The 21,287-nt window shown below is 49.0% G+C and overlaps 1 protein-coding gene and 2 long non-coding RNA genes across 3 annotated transcripts in view; 1 reads left to right on the plus strand and 2 right to left on the minus strand.

The window, feature by feature from the left end:
• On the minus strand, positions 1 to 13,594 carry DELE1 (DAP3 binding cell death enhancer 1). Its single transcript, XM_006204515.4, has 13 exons — positions 13,456 to 13,594; positions 12,662 to 12,776; positions 12,432 to 12,567; positions 10,288 to 10,435; positions 9,160 to 9,321; positions 8,808 to 8,896; positions 8,621 to 8,717; positions 5,834 to 5,976; positions 4,906 to 5,064; positions 4,701 to 4,793; positions 2,149 to 2,308; positions 1,396 to 1,635; positions 1 to 585 (listed from the first exon to the last, which is right to left on the minus strand). The coding sequence occupies exons 1-12, from the start codon at positions 13,484 to 13,486 to the stop codon at positions 1,397 to 1,399; spliced, it is 1,572 nt and encodes a 523-aa protein (XP_006204577.2). The 5' UTR covers positions 13,487 to 13,594; the 3' UTR covers positions 1 to 585; position 1,396.
• LOC140691807 (uncharacterized) overlaps positions 13,524 to 21,287 on the plus strand; it is an 8,801-nt gene continuing 1,037 nt past the window's right edge. Inside the window, exon 1 of the long non-coding RNA XR_012067459.1 lies at positions 13,524 to 13,662. This is a non-coding gene — a long non-coding RNA (uncharacterized lncRNA). The remainder of the gene's footprint in view (positions 13,663 to 21,287) is intronic.
• LOC107033544 (uncharacterized) overlaps positions 16,562 to 21,287 on the minus strand; it is a 26,967-nt gene continuing 22,241 nt past the window's right edge. Inside the window, exons 2-4 of the long non-coding RNA XR_012067460.1 lie at positions 19,778 to 19,923; positions 19,387 to 19,504; positions 16,562 to 17,866 (exon numbers count right to left, since the gene is read on the minus strand). This is a non-coding gene — a long non-coding RNA (uncharacterized lncRNA). The remainder of the gene's footprint in view (positions 17,867 to 19,386; positions 19,505 to 19,777; positions 19,924 to 21,287) is intronic.

Raw genomic sequence — 21,287 nt, forward strand, 5'->3', positions numbered from 1 at the left:
TGAGATAATCCAGGATCTGTTTTATTAAGCTCACATCTATTTCTGGCACACCTTTCACAAACGAGGGTCTCAAAATCTACACACTCCTGCTCCAAGACTCTGGGGGCTCAATCTCCATTTACCCCCTCCTATCGGCAGGACAATAACAACACCTTCACATAAAATGACGGTGAGAACTGTTGCAAAAGAGCCCTGGGCCAGGCATCAGGCGGCTGGGGTCCTAGTCCTGGCCTGGTGACTCATAAAGCCACGTAACCATGGGCATCACTCTGCCTCCTCAGGCCTAAGTGAGCACCAAGGTCCTTTCTGCAGTGAAATGCCCCGCATCCGCCCGCAGCGGGGGAGGGTAGGCTGCTGCCCTTGGTCTACAACTGAGGAAGCAACACAGCGAATCAGGCCACTGCTTCAAGGTGACGTGGCCAGAACCTGGGCGTTCACATACTTTCCTCTTCTTTACAGTGCTGGGCAGGGACTTAAGGTTCTTTGGGAAGGTGGGTGGATACCTGGCCTCTTTGGAACTCAAGTCGAGGTATTTCTCTGAGGCTCCACAGGCTCCATCTTCAGGGCTGAGTGAAGGGTGGAGGTCTGAAAAAGTCAAGCAGTTACATCAGGCATGTACGCCCTAAACTCCTTCCTTCCAACTCAGAGGGGAAGTGGAGACAATCACGAATCCACTGGGGATGAACAAAAGCCACCTGATTCTGTATTTCCCGGGTTTTAGCCTTTCATGGAACCACCTGACGACTTCTGCCACCTCTCTGGATCTGTGCTCCCCTTTTACACAATGTCACAAGGTTTTTCTCTAACTTGATACACTATTTTTCATATCTGTGAAACTATAATATGCTAATCAAGTTTTTTAATGATATATATTAAGTATACAACTAGTAAAATAAAAAAACCTTTAAACTGAAAAAGAAGAAAAGAAAAGAAAATAATAAAAACCCCAAGTATCACCCCAAATCCTCTTGTGAACCACAGGAGGCACATACATCAGATACTGACAAAACATGATGTGGTCTAAGCCTGAGGAAACCGAGGCATGGCCAGGGTAAAGGGGAGTGATTTGCTCAAAGACAAAGGTGAAGGCAAGGACCAGGGTCTCTGGATCCTTAAGTAAAGGTTTTCACAGGTCACGGGACAAATCCTTTTTACGTAGACCAGAAATGACCTTGAATGCATTCACTGCTCATTTGTGAGGCTACAACTAGGGGAAACCATCAAAGTCACTTATTAGCTATGCACTTGAATTTGCTTGAGAACCTGATCTCCTACTGGAATTTCCACCCTGGAGAGGGATACCAACACCCGATTTTTGTTGCCATCCCACCCCCTCCATGCCCGCCTCACCCCCCAGCACCAGTGAGACGTACCAGTGACTGTGTTTTATCTCACCTTAGCCAAAACCCAGTCTGACGAGACTCCTTTCCAAGGGGTATGCATGGTGGGGGACAGCCCTGCTGGGGGCTCCGGGCCTGGCTCTGAGATGCCTGCTTCTATAGAGGAGGTCAAGGTTCCCTGTGCTCGAGGCGTGTGGCAGGCACGAGGCTCCTGCCAGCAGGGTGTTCAGGCTGCAGAGGGATGGGCTGGAAAATGACTTCGATCCTCTAACTGCCAGCTCGCTGGGCCCCGGGGCTGCGAGGAGAGGGGAGAGCAACTCTTATTCACGCTGCGTTCCTGGACTCTGACTTCGGAGAAGGGCCTCCTTAAAGGACTTGGTTCCCTGGCATTGTTAACCCAGGCCAGCCCAAGTGACTCAGGAGTGAGCAGGGCTCCCAGAGCCCTAGGTGGGGAAGTCAGAGCACTGAGGCAGCCTCAGGATAGTGTCTCTCCTGACAAATCATCAGAGCAGCTACCATTTTTTCAATGCTGACTGTGCGCCAGGCTGTGCTAAGCCCTTTGCTGTCATCCCAGTGAATCCTGCAAATGAATGAATTTCCAGACGTGAAGAAACAGAGGTGCAAACCAGAGCCTTTGCAGATGCAAAGATGAAGCCCAAGTTCAGTGACCGAGCAGGGGTGAAAACTCAGGTTGGGTTGGTCTGGGGCAGGAAATGACAAGGAGACCGAGGGCTCCTGCCACCCCCTTCTGTGTCACAGGGTACTGAGCTCCGAGGAGGGACCTGCTGGCTTTGACTCTCATCTGTACCTGCTGCCTCCATGGAAAAGAGGGTCTGCAGCCTCTCCTGGGCGGGCACGTTCCCCAGAGCTGCTGACTGCTGGTAACATCTCATGGCCTCTCCCAGATTCCTCTGCACACCAAGGCCCTTCTCATAACAAATTCCCAAGTGGTACCTGCTCTGTGAGTCCTAAAAGAGAAGATGGACAGACACACAGATGCACACTCATGCAGGACTGGAGAACTGAACCACTGAGGCAGGAGAAAGGCGCAGAAGTCAGGCATGCCTGCGCTTCATCCCTGCAGGGTCAGGCCCAGCCCCGACCGTCCCTGGACCAAGGGATCTTAGCTACGAAGAGCCGGAGGCCCAGAGCTCGCCCAGCAAAGGAGACAGGGATCTTTCCACCCAGGGAGATTCTGGCCAGAGCAGTGAGGGAGCTTCTCTTCCTGAGGATGGCACTGAAGGGGTGAAGGCTGCAGGAAGCACTCGGCCCTGCTATGGGAGCCCAGGGAGCCAGGCTCCTACGTTATCCTGAAAGAGTCAGGAGCAAGGGTGGAGGCTCGGCCTCTGAAGACCTTATATGCCTTCCTGAATCTCTACCGAGAGGGCTACAGAACATACATTACAGAGAACTCGCTCTTCTCCTTTGAAAGGTTAAAAGGCTAATCGCTTTGCCCTGTGCCCTGGACCCTCTCTCCCCTCTCACTGAGAACTGGGCTCCTCGGAGATGCGGTATCCGGCAGGGATTAGGAGCCCCACCTCTACAGCCAGACCGCCTGGGTTCCAAGCTTGGCTCCACCACTTACCAGCTGTGTACCCTCAGTCATGTTACTCTATGTCTCTGTGCCTCAGTTTCCTCACCTGTAAAGTGGGTATAATAATAGCACCTACTTTATTACATCATTGTGAGGATTAAGTGTGTCAATATGTGGAAAGTGCTTAGATTAGTTATTATTTTCATACCTTTAGTCGCCCATATCACTGATCTCTCCCTCTCTGTGATAAATATTTTCATTATATTCAATCTTCTAACCATGCTTCTGTTTCTCTTCTACCTTCTATAGTCAAATTTCTGGAAAGAGTTTCTGTAACATGTAGGCCAAAGCCTATATGATAAAAATGGTGGACTCCTGGCTACAGGCCGGCTTAGAACCCAGCACTGGACATTTGTAAGGCCAAACACCCACCCTGCTGGGTACTGTTATACAACATCCCTTTGCGCACGTTTCCTCCTGGCAGGCTGGGTGACTAAAGCAGGCCAGGGTGCCCCAGGCTTGTCCCCGGACATGGTCACAAGGCCCATTCAGCCCAAGGAAAGCTGTGGGGCTCTTTCAAGGAAAGATAGGCAAAGAGGCTGGTAGCCCTTTTGACGGCTACTGCAGATACTTTGGGCAACACAGAGTGAAAAAGGAGAAGTATTCTGATGTCCAAGGGTTCAACGAAGCTATCACTGTGCTGGCCAGAAAACAAGGAGAAGTTGCAGCCCCACTGCAGGGACAGTCTAGAACATGCACATTGCTGGCTTTAATCCAGGGCTCCTGGTCCTTCAAGATACAACTCAAAAAATATACTGGTGTTCATGTAACTGTCCCATTGTAAACTGATTATACTTCACTAAAAAAAAATATATATATATATATATATACACACACACATACACACACACATACATACATATACATATATATACACACACATATATATATACTGGTCACACCAGAAACTAATTCAACATTGTAAGTCAACTATACTTCAATAAAAAATATAAGGATACATATACTGCTCAGAGACACCTGAGGATACAACAAACTCACAGATGTCTTTTCAGTGATTCACACTGACATAAAGGTCTGAGATTCCCTACATTAAAGGTCCCTCTTTAACTCAGTATTTCCTGAGCCCATCTGACCATTTTTTCCTTGTATTACTTATAAACAGCCCATGGAACTAACGTTCTGTGTAACGAACTCTGGGTCACACTGCCTGGGTGAGGTCAACCCCCCGTTCATGGACACGCAGACATCCTCCCCCCACCGAACTGCTCACTGTCTTCACCTCACGGCTTGACTTCCCCGGACAAGGTCACTTGTGATGGGTGTACCTTTCAGGTGTACAGTATACAAAGTGCTTTCACACTTATTATCTCAGTTAGATTTTGATCCTCACAACAACCTTGTGAAGTAGTAGCCAGGTAAGGCAGGCATGATTATCCTGATTTTAGAGACAAGGAAAATAAGAAGTGACCAGCCCAGTAGTATGCTAGTAAAAGTTAAACAACCCGCTCTTCACGGGAAAAAGCCCTGCTTTGTAGCATTTGGCGATTTCTGTGGTGCAGATGCTCCTCTTATAGCTCATACCAAGCTACTGACAATACTCACAGGCTGGCGCGAGCCAGCCCCCGCACACCACGAGAGCCACCCAAGGGGCACACATAAGTCAGGGAGAGTTACTAAGGTTTGAAGCTGGCCCAGTGCTCCTATTAACTGTCTGCTAAGCCCAGCAGAACTCAGTACCAGTTCCAAAATCCCCTTCCTTTATCAGACTTGATCCCCCACATGCCTGGAGTCTGGAGATCTCATACCCCATTGCTGGCTGCGAGCCAAAGATATTTCACGGCTCTCTGCTCGTCCAGGTACGGTTCCTTGGTGAAAAGCACCCCGAGGAAAGCTTGGGCCTGTGGTCAAGGAGGAAGGAAAAAGGTACCTTGGTCACTGCTAGGCCTCACATGGTCCCTGGGAGGCCCCACCTCCCAGGTGCCCAGGACCCACCGCACCAATGGCAGTCACCTCTCTCAAGCCTGAGTCTGCAGCCTGCTTCAGCATGGACACTGCCCTCTGCCGCTCGGGGTCCCACGAGGAGGCTGGGTCTTGCAGCAGGCACCTGGCATAGCGGTACTGAGCCAGGCTGTGGCCCTGGCCGGCAGCCAACTGGTAATAAAGGGCTGCCTGGGCAAAGGGAGAAACAGACAGTCTACTGGTAACTTTTTTGGGGAAGGAAATGTTAGAAACTTATTTTAATTAAGTACTACATAATCATTACAGATAAGTCAGAAAATACAGATAAGTCGAAAAGAAAAACATAAAATTCCAAGAAATCTGGCCTCTTAAAGATTATTCTCTGTGCACATTTTAGTGTATAGCCTTGCACATTTCTTCCCATATATACTATATGTATTTACATATATATGCATATACATTATGTGTGTGTGGGGGGGGAGAGAGAACCACACTCACTATTTTAGAACCAATTTTTTTCACTTAATGATACACCATGAATATCTTTCCCTGCAAATAAATATAGATCTAGCCCATCATTTTTAAGGCTCACATAGATGCTACTAACCAATCCTCTACTGAAGGAACTTCAAGTTGCTTTCTTTTTTCTTTTGGCCATCATATACAATTCTAAGAAATACATTCTCAAATATAACATCTTTGTGTACTCATCCTACATTTTGGGATTAATTAATCTATTCATCAAGGTAATGTTTTGGTTGTGAAGATAATAGCTGCAAAGAAGAAAGGCAAGGTCCCTGGTCTCCCGGAATTTTGAATCTAAATTCCTAGAAGCTGGGAGCTTCTTTCTTATTTTCCCCTCCCAATTGGGAGAGAGAAGCTGGACTTTCCCAAGCCCTGCCCACTGCTCATCTCTGGAGGTCACTCTGGGCAGCGCAGCACAGGGGACAGGCTTTGGGGCAGGGAGGAGGTGCAGTACCTTGTCAAGGTCCCTGGGGGTGCCTCTACCATGCTCGTGACACAAGCCCACGTTGTACTGAGCTTTGCTGTAGCCGCGATCTGCTGCTTTCTGGAAGTGAGAAAAGGCAGCCACGTGGTCCCCATCCCTCATGTTCTCTGTCCCTGTAAGAAAGCACAGGACATAAACACAGCTTCCTCTGTGAACTTCCCTACATCCTCGGCCAGGTATCCAAAAGCTCCTTCCTTTCTTTTTTGTGCTAGACATTTTGTATTCCTATCCTCTGAGTATTTCACTGGTTTGCCAGAGACACGGTGGGTTCTGCCCTCCTGTACACCATCCTCCTCTAGGTGACAGCGTCCCAATTTCCCTTTGGGAACAGCCCTCCCCCCAGTGCTGTCAATCAATGCTACCTGCGCTCTTCCCAACCAATGAGACCCTCTTTCGGAATCTGAATCTTGATCTGGTTTGGACAGGAGAGAAAACAGCTTCTGCAGGTTTACTGTGACAGCAGCACTCGGAAGATGCTGTCTCTCAGTTACCGCCCCCTGGATCCCTGCAGCTTCCCTGATTCCTGTTCTTTCTGAGGCTTTGCAGGTTAATAGATTCCAACAGATTCTTTTTGTACTTAGGTGAGCCAGAGTGGGTTTAGGCTGCTTATAACCAACATAATGTAAGTGATACAGCTGATGCTGTTCATCTTGTTTTATGAGGAAGCTGAGAGATTAAAAAAGCCATGATCTGAACTCAGGGATGTCCAGCAATCAAGCCTATGTTCTTTTTATCAGCCAAACAAAAAGGAAAACAGAGAAGGGGCTGGGCATAGCCAACTCTCATCTCAGAGCCTTTGCTCAGACTATTTCTCCTGCCCGTGATATTTTTCTGCCTCCATCATCAGGCCTTCCCATCCTATTCTGTTCTAGAACCTTCAGACCACACTCAGGCTTTAAACACTCTTTTGGCACTGACTTAATATACAAGGCTTTTTCTAGGAACTAAACTGTTTCAGGAGTACAAGCCCTGTCCCCTCAATTATACTGTAAAATCCTGGAGGCAGAAGCAGAAAAAGAGTGTAGAAGAAATAACTCTGCATAGGGTGAAAGCTCTATACAAATGCAAAATATGATTATGGCTTATGCTCCCTTTGTGTTCTGCCACAGTGCTTAGCACTTACTGAATAAATGAATATGTGTATGAAGGAAGGAATGGGCAAGAAAATTCTCAGAAGAGACTGTCTGCCTATCAAAATCACAAAAAGCTAATGAGGTAGAAGCCGGGTACCATTCAGCTAGCAGTGAATTAGTCACCTCCTGTCTGCCTGGAAACTCGTTGTGGAGGGTTCACAGAGCCCTCCGTCCTTGAGGAGAAGACTTGAGAGGACAAAGGATACCCCGTCCCCATTCCCCACGCTGGGTCCCCGATCCAGCCCCTCTGCCTCTAACCTACACCAAGTCACCATCGCATTTTGCTTACCTATCAGTACCAGCTCCAATCCAGTCTGTTTCCCCTCTGGCTTCCCTACAATCCACGTCTGTCTACACAACAGCCAGAGAGATCTTTGAAAAAGTAAATCAGATTATGTGACTAACCTGCTTCCTGCCCCAGCATAAAACCCTCCAATGGCTTCCTGACTCACTTTAAAGATCCACACATCACCGCAGCTCAGGAGGCCTGGTCTGATCTGGCCCCCCCGCTTGCTTCTCTGACTTCATCTCTATTCTTCTGGTGATCACTAAGCTTCAGCCACACTCACTTTTCTTTTGTTCCTTTAACAAACAAAACTGCCTGCCTCAGGACCTTTGCACTTGCTGCTCCCCCCTGCTCGGAAAGCTCTTTCTCCAGATGGAAACAAGACTGGCTTGTTTTTGTCAGTCAGCTTGAGGATCTTCCCAACCATGAGGCCTTCCAAATCACAGTTGCTCCTTGTCCAAGTCACTAACACATCTCCTTGTTTAATTTTCCTCATAACATTGAACACCATTTGAAATTTTATTTTTTATTTGTTTGCCAATTTTTTGTTTTCCTCCCCCTCAATACATGTCAGCTGCATGAGAGTAAGGACTTTGTCTTATGAATCACTGTATCCTCAATAACTAAACTGGGCCTAGCAGAAGGTGAATGCTTAATCCATTTGTACTGAATGAACCCCAGCCTCTCACCCACCTGCCCACTAGACTCCAACAGATGCTGCTGGGAGTCTGGGTCTCCATATGAGAAGGCCTGAAACAAGCCAAGTCACTGCAGAGAACAGGACAAATAGTAGAGGGGCATCTAGAGTCTCTAGATGTGGGCAAGGAAGTGCTCCTATTCATGTACTTGATGGCCTGTTTCACACCTCAGGAGTCTGTTCCTGCCTAAGTGTGGCAGATAATGCAAGGTGTCCTCCAAGATTTATCTTCTCCTCCTTACACAGTAACCGAATTTTCAGGGAACTGTAATCAATCAGCTAAAGACATTTCCCAGGTTCCTTGTGATTAGGATGGCCGTAAGTCTTCATTCGGGACAATGATCTGTGCAACTTCTATGCTGGGAAGGAGGGGTCCTTTAGCTTTCCCACACCTCCCCTTCTAGCTGGCTAGAATTTCAATAGGAGGCAAACCGGACCTTGAGATGGAAACCCATTTTAAGAATGGCAGAACCATCTGACTGAAAATAGGTCGCTGACACCACTGTGCCACCATGGTCTACCCATCTGAGAGAAAATAAACTCTCTCTTGTGTAAGCCACTCCCTACCCCGACTCTGTTTGATCTACCCCATACCCTTTCCATTTTCCCATCCTGTCTTGAGGCAGAGTCCACCCCCTTACCCAGGAGGTTGAAAGCAATGGAAACACTGAGCTGGAAGAGCTGCTGAATGGAAGTCACGGCCTCCTCAAGGGAAAGAGTTTTTGATTTCTCTTGTTCCTGTGGAAGAAATGTAAAGACTCATCATAGGACAGTTCACCTGCCCAGGGGAATGTTACGGGGATCTGGGTGGTCAAATGGGGACAATACCTGCTTTTCACCAGGGGGCTGAGGCTGGGCTGGCTTTGCCTCTGACTTGAAGCTATTGCTGGCCTCCAGGAAGCCAGTGTCACTGGGATCTGCAAGGGAGAGGGCCGACATCCACCAGGGTAAAGGGGGAAAGGTGCTATTTCTCCTTTTTTCCCACTCTCCCAGTCCACCCAGCCCCTCCATCCAGCACTACTGCCAGGAACCCAGATAATTCTAAACTGCCCCAGAAAGCCTGGGGGCTTCCAGGAATGACAGTTCCCTTATCTGCCATTTGCAGCAACAAATGTCCATCTGCCCAGCTCCCCACCCCCACCCCACTGGCCTGCTGCTGACTTAGGATGAGGGGCCGTACCTTCCTCAGAGGGACCCTGAAGACCAGCTGCTCCCAAGGAGCTGTGTGAAGAGAGGCTCTCGGGCTGAGTGGCGGTTTCCTCGTGACCCAGCCTGAGTTTCCTGAGGCCAGAGTGCCTAGGAGCCGGGTGGTCAGGGCTGGGCAGAACGTACCTCCGCAGTGCTGAAAAGAGCCAGTGAGAGCGCTCACGTCAAAGAGGATCAGTTCAGCCTGCTCGGGGTGACTGAGCCCTCCCTGAGGTCTGGAGGGGCCAAAGGAAGAATCTGGGAACTCCTGTGACGCATCCTTCGCGTGCCCCCTTCTCCATTTCCTCACTTGGCTTTCCTCTGCAAGGGTGGAGAGGGTGCCATCTTTATGCTGGTCCCCCATCTTAAGCGTAAATCACTCCTCTGCTTGAATTCTTCCAGGGGCAGGGAGACATCTACCTTATTCTCTGTTCCAGTGCCAGCACCTAGCACTTTGACGGTAATATTGATAATGATTATAATCATAATAATAAGGGCAAGAACTTACACTAACACCTGCGGAGCACTTCCTACGTGCCAGGCACTGTCCTAGGTCCTTGACGTGTATTAACTCAATTTAGTCCTTGCAAGAAACCTATGGCGTGGGTTTTATTATTACCCCCTTTTATAGATGAAGAAACTGAGACACAGGGAAGTTAAAAGTGACTTATCTATGGAAACAAAACTAGTACCAGCAGTTCTGGGCTTGAACCCTGACAGTGGGACTCCAGAGCCTTAACCATCATGCTGCTTTGACTCTATACCATGGCACATAACAGCTATTTAGTAAAGATTCACTTATTAATGAATGATTGACCAGAGAATGACCTAACCTAACCTGGCTGGTGGGTAGGCAGGAAGCCACACCTAGGATGTAAAACAGCCTGGACTCCTTTGGGGCTCCCTCCACAGACGGTGAGGGGACAACATGGGAGGACCCTGGAGGGCAGGTGTGGTTTGCACCCTGGGCGGACAGAACTTCCTCACATTCCCCTTCCTCTGACTACAGATAGGAAAGGCGAGGAGCTGCTGATGGCTCTTTTCCTGAGGTGTGTCCAGAGATGCTTCCTGGCCTAGAGAAACTCCCAGCCCAGCCCTCCTGTCCCCGGGATTGAGAGCTCACAGGAGTGCAGGGGCCACAAGGGAGATGAGAGGAAACGGTCCAGGGGGCTGCGCCAAGAGCAGTGCTCCGCTCGCCGAGGTCCTGCTGGCAGGGACGCCTGGAAGTGGATCTGCCTTGCCAGTTGCAGGGCCAGCACAGCCAGAGTGCCCTGCGGAAGACAGCATATCAGGGGACACAGCCCTCTGCCAGGCAACTCCCTCAGGCTCAGCCTTCAGCTCCAACACCACTTCCTCGAGAAGCCTTGCCTGACTCCTGGCTGCGGCCGCTCCCCTACTACACACTCTCAGAGCACCCAAACCTCCCCTCTTGAGCCCTGAGTGCGCTGCTAGTTAAATAGTCATTTCTACAGTGAGTTATCAAGGTCTGTCTCTCCTGTTAGTCTCTAAGCACCATGAGGGCAGGAACCTTGTCTGTTTTGTTCACCAAGGTATCCCCGGTGCCTGGCAGAGCACTAAGATATAGTATTAATGAATAAATGCGTGAGTGAGTGACTGAATAAACAGAGTTGAAGTAGGCAAAAAGATGATGTGGTAAGTTTGGGCTTGGCCACAGCTGCAGCCAGATGCAGACAGGTCAGCATTTCCCATAAGGCTCACTCTTACTCTAGCCTGGCACAACCCCCCTCCCCGCCAACCCAGCCAGCCCACCACACACACACATTCACAGATACAGGCTTGTTGTAGGTGTCTCTTCTCTGACAGGTCTGCAGAAGACCCGAGCTAGCTCCTAGTCCAGTGACTGCCTGGTTTTCCCTGTCCCTTCCTGTGCACAACACAGGAAGGGACACCCAAATACTTATTTGTTGCCACAGGCACTGTGTACAGTGGGAAACAAGACAGACCCAGTCTCTGCCCTCATGGAGTTTATATCTTCATTGAGGGAAAAAGACAAAATCCAAGTACACAGAGAAATAAATAACTACAAATTATGCTAAATGCCACTAAGGAAACAAATCAGGAGTTCACACAGAGCATGAGAGGGAGCCCTGACAGGATAGCGAGTCAGACAAAGTCTCTCTGTAGAAGTATGCTGTGTGCGCTGAGGCCAGAAGGAAGAGAAGGTTCCAGCAATGTCAATAGTGGGGACATGTATCCGTGGCACTGGAGATAGCTTGTGCTCAGGCCCCTTCACCTGGGCAGTAGTGACAGAGCTGAGGGAAGGCATCAGGCCACTGGGATCTAGGCTCAGATCTTTGACAAAATGGGAAAACACTCCCCTCTCCAAGGTGTGTTATGCCCTTAGTCCACAGCTCCGCAGGAAGACATGCTTATGGCATGGAGACATTCCAGGCTCAGCTCTGCTGATGACACCAAGTCAGAGATAAGACAACTGATGCTTGGAAAGGTCAGATCACTTGCCCAAAGTACACAGCATGAAAGTAAGAGGGATGAGATGTGACAGACACAAGAGTGATGTGAGTGGCAACTTCATTTGGAATATCTTATAAGCAGAACCTGGAAGGCAAAGATGCTGCCCTGTTGAGACACAGTATTAGCTACTGAGCATCTGACTTTATAGATCAGATTGAACAAATATTTATTGAGCAACTATTATGGGGCCAGGATTTGTACCACGTACTTTTACGAGCCATACTAGGTGCAGCAACCAAGCTGGTACAGCATTGGAGCTAAGAGCAGGAGCTCCAGAGTTAAATCTGGTTCCTCTGCTTAACAGCTGTGTGACCTTAAGTGTGTTACCTAAAGCTTCAGAGCCAGAGTTTCCTCCTCCAATAAAATGGATTGTATTTCCTTTGCAAGATTTTGTAAAGATTAAAGAAGACAATGCATATATAATTCTTTACATTAATAAATAAAATATTAGCTAGTTACTATTATTTAGTTGTAAGCTTCATGAAGGCAAGAATCATATCGACCTTGTTCTCTGCTATGTCACTAAGTGCCTAGCAAAAATGCCTGGTTCAGAGAAGATACTAAATAAATGTTTACTGAATGAGAGGAATAAATACGTGGGGAGCAGGGAGAAGGGGAATGCGATATTTCCCCAAATATGCTCCAGCACCATGGGTTACTCAAATCTTGAGTGTGGGCACAATGATGCCCAAGCTCTTGTTTCTAGGCTATACTTCAACACAGGAGCATCGTCATTCACACTGAAGGTCAAGGACAGGACTGGGGAAAACTTACCCACGATATGGCATCCCAAAACGTGTTCCGGGAGACACGGGGAGACGTCCACTGGAAGGCATCTTTCCATCCATGGGACCTTGGGCCCCTGCTTGTGCCTGGGCCTGGGCCTGGGCCTGGGCCATGGGGGCCGGACCTAGATGATGCAACAGAGGCTATCGAGTTCTGTCCCAAGTTGGGGGAGAGGGAGGCCAGGGGAGAACATGGGTGATGGAATGGCAGTTTCTCACCTGTCAAAGCTGGGCACAGGGACGAGGAGGTTGGAGGACGTAGTCTGAGGCCCATCTGGGCTGGTGGACTTAGGGGTTACCCCACGGAGGCCAGATCTGGACAGATGGGGAAGAGCTGTGCAGAACAAGGATCAGTCACTTCGACATGAACAGGATTGAGGCAGTGGTGGCCCCACCAATCTTCCCTATGACCACTGACAGAGCCCCACCCCAGGAACCCAGGAATCACTGGTACCTGCTTCTGCAGAGATTCTTAAACAAGTTTACAGGTGGGAATCTTAGGCCTAGGACAGATTCCAGCATGCCACCCCACAACCAATAAACCAGGATTATTCAGAGTTGAGTATCTATATTTTGAAAAAGTCCCCTGGGTGATTCTGATGCCCTCCCAGGGCTGACAACCACTGTTCTAAAATGACTAGTCATTCATACACAAACACTCGCTCTAGGTTTGGAGCTCTTTGTCTCTAAATCCTGCCTCTCTTCATTGGCCCTGCCTACTCGATTGGCCTCCACTAACCCCGTCATTGTCTCTGCCGCCATCTCTACTTGACTCCTCCCCTTCCAGTAGCCCCACCCATCTCTTTGGATCTAAGCCCCACCCTTTCCCACTGGTCACGCCCACACCCCAAATTCCCTCGGCTCAGAACTCCGCATCTACCCCCGCCCCTTAGAGCCCCGCCTCTCCTCTGCTCTAACCCCGCCCACCAGTGCTTTGGCTCCGTCCTCCAGCCCGCCCCCTCCTCGGTTCCAAGTCTCAGCGGCCACAGACCCGCGGTTCCGGCAGCCCTTACCCCGGCCCAGGAGACCCGGGAGCCGCCACATGTCGTGGCCAGCACCATAGGGAGATCGCAGCCGAAAGAGCGAGGCCAAAGCGCGGGACGGCGGCTAGAGTGGCCGCGGTGGCGCCTTGCGAGCGGCCGAGTCCCCCAGGAAGCTCTCCGCCAGCCAATTAGAAGGGAGCCCAGCCGGAAGGACGGACCCAGCGAAAGGAAGTGGGGGTGAGGCGTATTTGGGGCCGCGGGGAGGTGAACTGAGACAAGGGCACCGGGATGTGGGCCCGGCCTTCCGTGGAGGAAGTGTCATTGGCCCGCACAAGAATGAGGGGATCGCGCAAAGGCGGGGGTCGTAGGTGGCGGAGCTGAACCTCCTCAGACGCAGGACCATTGAGAAGCGGGGGAGGGTGGCCTCGGTGGTGCGAGACGACCTTGCCAACACCGTGGAGACGCGAAGGGACAATCTTCCCCAGGCCCCAAGGCTAGAGGTGGTGGGAGACATCGGGCCCAGAGCGTGGAGGAGAGGAGCCTTAGGGTCTGACAGAGGAAGCCAGTAGTCCGAGCTTTCTGCCCAAGGCCCAGGCCCGACTGCGTAGGCGATGAAAAACTCTGCGGGTGGGGTTCCGATTCCCGGGATCTACCCCTGTCTCACTATACTAGCCTCTGGCCGAGCCATTCCCCTGTCTGGGTCTCAGTCTGTGCCACGATAGAGTCAGATGGGGTGATCTCGACTGGTCCTTCCTGGTTTGACAAGGACAACTTGAAGGGCTGCTTTCAAAATACCTAAGAGGAGACTGGCCTCCAGGCCTCCCGTATGTTAATCAGATCTCCTATCTTCAGACCCAGCCAGTGTTGTCCGTGTGTTCTTTTGTGGCAAAGAATCTGTCCTCTTTCACCACACTTAACATCCATGAAATAAAGGACCTCAAATTCAAGTGTAAGTTGCTTATAGTCCCTCCTCCTTCCCCCCAGGTATATGATTTCTAGGTTGGTAGAAGTCTCTACCTGGGGTAAAAGAGTACTTCAGGTACCAACTTTTAGACCCAGGCATGCTATATGACCACTGAAGTAATTTTTTCAACAATTTTTGAGCCATATGTCAGCCACCATCCTAGAATCTGAAAAGACCAATGAATTAGGAGCACTTAGAGCCTCCAGGAAGACCTGGTCCAGCGATGAGAGCTGTCTCTGGAGTTTCAAAGATGATTTGAATCCCAGCTGTCTTACTTCCTTGCTGTGTGTTCTCGGGCAGTTTACTTAACCACTTTAAGCCTTAGGTTCTTTATCTATAAAATAGGAAAAATAATACCCCATACAATTGCTGTGAGGCTTAAATAACACATTTAAAATGTTTAGCATAGTCCCTGGCACATAATAAAAGCCAAATAAATGTAAGTTTTTATGAATTGCAGTGGTAGAGGTGAGTAGGCGGAAGACATAGACACATTCCAGGAGAAGCGTGAGCACTGGGTTGTAGGATACCACGGAAGGATTCAGAAAAGCAGTTGCCTTTGAGCTGGACCTTGAAATATGAGCAAAAGTTCACCAGGTGGAGAAGGGAGAAAGGCATTGCATGTGGAAGAAACTGAATAAAAGCCCACAAGTGTGAGTATTGGGAAACGAGAAATACCCTTGCTTTGGGATTTGGGGCAGCCACTTCTCACATTCCTTGTGTTATCACCTCAATAGAAAATAACAACCATGCTGGTGTGGCTCCCTTCTTGTTCCTGGCACTTCTGCATCCTTCTTCCTTGCAGCTAGTCTGCACTTGGTTTCATTCCTCAAGGCTCGGCCACATCCAGCTCTTCAGTGACAACTCCCCAACAGCTGGAGCCCTCACTGCTCTCCACTTTTCCCAATTCCTGTAGCATTTAATTCCTTACACAATTTTGCAGTAATTGTATGTTGTCCCATTATTTAATTATCTCATTTGTGTAAGTCTAGTCTCCCCAGCTCTCTCCGTCAGGGCAGGGATGGCATTTTCCTATTCTGCATCCCACATAAGGCTTGACACAAACTGTCAGCCCACAGAAGATGCTCAAACAATGCCCGCTGACTTGACTGGACATCTTGTGCTGATAATGATTACAGCCACCAGACCCCAGTCACGAGATTTATTGATGTGAGTGGAAATATATTCCTTTCACATACATTGAGTGCCCTCCGTGTTGAAAGCAAGTTGAAAATTTTTGAAGAAGATAAGCTGTCTGTTCTGATATGTCAAATGGCATTCTGATGTCTCTTGTCCCTGGAAGCCTGGGAACACTAACAAACCATTTGAGTGAGGGGTGCTTGGCGAGGGCAGCTGGCGTTCCCACTGACGCACCACGTCACCTGGTCAGTGCTGCCCAGAGGAGTACCATCGGGGATGACAGCTTTGTTTCCTTGACTTTAGCTTTGCCTGAACTTCCAGGCCCAAACCATTAGCCATTCTCTTCTGCTCCCAAGGTTGTTCTGTGTTGCTGGCTTGTGGCCCAAAGTCAGTCTGACTCAATCCCTCTATAAGGGTATGCTGACTAACTTATACTGGGAACTTATTGCCCTGATGTCCAGTTAATCACCTTCCCTTGGTACCAGTGTGAACTCAACAAAGTGAGTATTCCAGACATTTGTTGTTGCCTTCGTTTTTGTAGACATTCTTAATTTGCACTAATCAAGTGTAGAAGATCTTATTCTGCGCTGGAGAATGTCCTGAGTATATAATAATTTTTTTTTAATGGATATGGTTCCTGCCTTCACAGAGAAAATAGTCTATCAGGGCAAACAAACTCAGCAGACAATTAAAATCCAGAATGGTCCTTTAGTTATGTATTGCAGCATAGCAAACACTCTAAAATTTAGTGGCTTAAAACAATCATTTTATTATCTCTCGTAGTTCTGTGAATTGACTGGGCTCAGCTGAGCAATTCTGCTGGTCTCACTTGGGGTCTGTCATGAGGTGGCAGTCAGATGGCAGCTGGGGCTGGGGCCCTGTGAAGGCTCAACTAGGCCTCTTTCTTTCTCCATGTAATCCCAGGGTCTCTCCAGCTGGGGAGCTGGATTTCTTAAATAGTGGCTCAGAGCTTCTAAAAGTATGAAAGTGGAAACTGCCAGGCTTCCTCAGGCTTCGGCCTGGCCCCTCACAGTGACTTCTCCTACACTCTTGGTTAAAGCCATTCACAGAGTCAGTCCAGAATCAGGGTGAGAGGGGAGCACACACGGACCCAAATACTGGGAAGTGTGGTTTTATGTGGGGGAAGTATGGGATGCTACGGGAACACCTAGGGGAGGCCCATAACCTAGGCAGGGAAGTCAGGAAGACTTTCTGGAGGCAGTGACATCTAAGCTGATGAACCCGAATGATGAGGTCAAGGAACTAGCCAGATGAAGAAGGGAAGGGAAAACACAATTCAGGCCAGGGAAACAGCTGGTGCAAAGACTCAGGGAGGCAAAGAGAGCACAATTTAAGATCAGTGTGGCTGTAGCTGGGGCGGGTGATTGTGGAGGGCGTGGAGAGGTAAATGGGGCAAGAGCATAAAATCTTGCATAGCGACCACACCCCATGTCTGGACTCTGTCCTGAGGGCATGAAACATCAAAGAAGGAAGGAGGGGCATCATCAGGCCAGGGGGATCCTAAAAAGGCTCTTGGCTACTGTGTGGGGGACAGTTTGGAGAGGGTCAGGCCCTCATTTTCATCCTGTCTCTTCTAGCCAGTGACCTCACCTTGTCACTGAGAAGGCTGAGTCATCACCTCAGCACCAATATCAGTTCTTTTTGCTTTTTGTTAGTAGGAATTTGTATTATTAAAAATGCAAACTCCTTTTTACAAGTTTTTGTCTTTGTTTTAAAAAAAGCAAAAAAAAAAATTTTTTTTAAGCATGTCATAGAAAGCCTTTTATGCCCTGTAGGATGTGGACCTGAGGTTGGCCAGGTGGTCAAACTGTTTTTCCCTAAGTGTGAACCATGTTAAGGAAGAGCCTGCCTGCAAAGAGCAGGGACCATGCTAGGCTCAGTGGATTCGACCTCCCACTTAAGAAAGGATCAGTGAAAGGAGATTCTACTCTAGTAAAAAGTCAAACAGTACTAAAAGGCTTATTACAGAACCCAGGAGATGCTGGCCACACACAGCTCTCTCCCTTCTAGTCCTACTCCTTAGAGGCAATCATTTTCAACTCTTGAAAGTTTCAGGAAGCAGCACAGAAGAGTACAAGTTCTGGAAGGGAGACTGTGGCATCCAACCAGGTCTCCCACTTACCAGCTGGGTGACCTTGGTCAAGGGAATTCTAGTATCTTTTACCTCAGTTTCCTCATCTGAAAGATGGGCTTGAGCATTGTACCCTTCCCATGACAAAGCATAAATTGCCTGGCACATGGTCAGCAAAGAGTGATGTGAAGAGGGATGGAACTTGTGAGCAGCTGGGAGCCCCGCTGTGGATGTTTAGTCGCACACTGTACAAATAAATGCAAGGATCCATGTGAGTTAGAGGAAATGACAAGAACACAGACTCATTTGAAGAGGTCTGTCTCTTTCCTTTGTTCTAAGGCCAAACTCTGTGTGTTTGCTCTTAGTCCCATTCACTTCCTATCTCTTCTAGACCCTTGTCTCTATAGTTATCCTGACCCTCATGACGAGCATACATCTCTCTACTAGTTTTTTTTTTCTCCGTGAAATATACACAGGTCTTTCCTATCTTGGGGGAAAAATTCTTTATTTGATCCTCCCGCCCTTTTCAGCAACCATTCTGTTTCGTTCTCTCTGCTGCCAGGTTTCTAAGTAACACATTCTGCCTCCCCTTCCTTCACAACTCCCTCACTTTTCAGCTGTCTCCCAGTTTCCATTGCTGTTCTTCTGACACAAAGACCACCTCATTAACCACCAGTGGGCCGTGGCTCAGTCAGTCTCCTTGATCCAGAGCTCTTGACTCAGTGGGCCATCCACTTCTTAACTTTCACATAACTGCCTCATCATTCCCCTTCCTTATTTCTGTCAATTGTATCATTTCCCCAAGCCGTTCAGGAATAAACCTTGAACTCCGGGTTGGCTCAACTCTGCCTTTCTCTACTCACCAGCATATTACTTTTGACTCTTATTGCAAAGATTAGAAACTCATGGTAGCCAGCTTTTGAGAAAAGTTTTATCAGGATACAGACAAGTCAGGGTGAGATAGGAGGGAAGGGGGGACACAGCCATTAAAAGAATGACACAGCAGTGAGCACCAAGATGGTGGTACAGCCAACTCCCAGTAAAACTTGAGCCTCAATATACACTCATTGAAATACATTAGCATGCTAAATGGTACTCCCACAGGTGCCAGGACAGTTTTAAGGTCAAAGGGTGGGTGATGGCCCAATGTCTGGGAATCCCACCCCCTTCCCCAAAGAAGTTGAAGCTACCAAGCCCATAAGAACCAGGAACACCGCGCCTTTTGACCACTGCTCTCCCTTCTGAGTGACATGGGCCGTACTCTGTCTATGGAGTGTGTATCTACTTTTACTTGAAACTGAGCAAGCTTTCTGAAATAGCCTGCTCCCTGTCTATGGGGTATTTATCTCTCTGAATAAATCTACCTTTACTCAACTGTGGCTCACTCTTGAATTCTTTCCTGTAAGAAGGCAAGGACCCACGCTTGGTGGGACATGTCCCAGGGACTCAACCGAGACCTGGGTCACGGCCATCCTCTTGCCCCATATTCTTTTTCCTGTATCGGGAGGGCAGCTAATAGACCCGAAAGGCAGGAGGTAGCTGAAACCCAGGAAAGACGCAGACTGTAGACTCAGGAGCCAATGAAGTGAGTCTTCACTCTCTAGCTTTCTTCCTGGATTTCTCGTGATCTGCACCCCAAAGGTGTCAGACACTCCCACAGCCAGCTAGTCACCAGGTCCTGTAAAAATGGCCATCTTTTGCGTCAGGCCCCTGAATCTGTCTCCTCTCCAGTTTCCCTTATATTGCATCTCCCGAGTTTGTTTACCTCCTGATCACTCTGTCTCTGCCAATGCTTCTTCCTCCTGACGCTGAGTACAGCTTTCCTGCGTCCCAGTGCTCTGTCTGTCGCTCTTCTCTTGACCTCTCTTATGGGTTGCTGACCCCTAAATGGGAATAGAGTGGTTAAGAGCTTGGATTCTGGGATCCCAACAGCCCAGGCTCCAATCCCCCACCACCTTCTAGTTGAGTGAACTTGGGAAAGCTACTTGAATTTTTTTGAGCCTCAATTCCTCATCTGCAAAATGGGGATAATCCTGTTCCCTTCCTGACAGGGTTGATGTGAAGATTCACTGAGCAACTACACACAAAGTGCTGAGTTAGCACAGCTCCCAGCACACAGAAAGGACTCGATAAACGGCAGCAATTATTAGCCTTACCCTTGTTGTCTTTCCTGAGTTCCAGTCTCACATCACCTGCTACTCTCTTCCATTAGATGTCCTGCTGTGAGCTTAGATCCACCTGTCAGAATGTTCCAGATACTGCTGGAAGACGCAGCTTTCTGAGAGCTGGAGGGTCGGGGGACCTGAAAAAGAGGAGTGGTCTCATCAAATCCTTTCAGGAACCCCTGCCTAACCTCAGCCAGGCCTCATCAGGGAAGACGGAAGAATGGTTCCCCTGTCAGCCTCCAAATGCTTTGCTGGCTGACTCTTAGAATCCGGGAGAGCGAGCAGGGCAGCCCTTAAGAGAGCTTATGAAGGATGTGAATCCAACCTTTTAAAAAAAAAAAAAGCCCTGGGGGAGGTGAGAGGAGATGTAGCAGGATCAGTGGAGCTTGGAGATGCTTGTGAAAGGTGAGAGCAGCACCCTCGGGGTGCTGAGCCGGCTTAGGCTGGGGCCTCCCTCCAGTGCCAGGGTTTGACAGCACAAAGCCAGAGGTGCTCCTGTTTTTAGCTGCGCTATTGCAGGTCCCCTTTGCCACCCTGTGAACATTCTTCACTAAGCTCGTGTGTGGAGCACAGTGCACGGCTTTTGCCTGCCCCTTGGCCCTGCATTCCCACCTCCCTCTCTGCAGCCGGGTGGTGGCCTCCCTACTGGCAGGAACGTGGTGTGGGGCAGTGGCCCCTTCTCACCCAGAGCAGAATGGGGGTCGTGGGAGGGCGGGGTGGGGGTGGGGTAACCTCACAGTCATTTGTTCCGAGGCAGAGGGGCCCAAGTAGTTAAGAGCAGTGGCTCTGAAGCAGAATGTGCCCCTGTTTGAATGTCACTTGTGCCACGGCTATCTCTGAGACCCTAGGCAGGTTGTTTAACCTCTTTATGCCCATCTGTGCAATAAGGATGATAATAGGTCTACCAAATAGTTGTGAGTTTTAGTAAGATAATGCAGGAAAAGCATGAAGCTTAATCCACCTATACCACCTGGAACCAAGGGCTCTGCCCTTGTAGGAACGGCCATCCCCATTCCCCACACATACCCTGTCTGCTGTCTTCACCCTGATCTGTGTCCTTGGTCCCCAACATGGGACCTGGCACATAGATTAGATTAATAAAGATGTTTATTGTTGGAAGGAACTGGTAAAACAATATAGAAAATTCAAGATCCCCTCTAGTCTCAGAGTCCCACCATTTCACCACAAATAGAGGGCCTAGGCCAGTCATTGTCCTGGGGACTGGGGATATCACAGTGAATGCAATAGGATGGGCTCCTGGCCTCATGGAGTGAACTGTCCAAGAAGTGGTGGACATTAAACATATAACAAATCTGATAATACAGCTGGGAGCATTGCTAGTAAGAAGCCAAGGTTGCTATGAGAGCATAGAGCAGAGACTACATTTGGGTGAGGGGAGAATCAGGGATAGTCTACTGGATGATGTGACAGGTAGACTGAGTCCTGGAGAAAGGGCAGCCTGGGTTAAAGTGGAAGGTGGAAAATATACTTCCAGGTGAGG

Source organism: Vicugna pacos, chromosome 3 (assembly GCF_048564905.1).
Source record: "Vicugna pacos chromosome 3, VicPac4, whole genome shotgun sequence".
NCBI lineage: Eukaryota > Metazoa > Chordata > Mammalia > Artiodactyla > Camelidae > Vicugna > Vicugna pacos.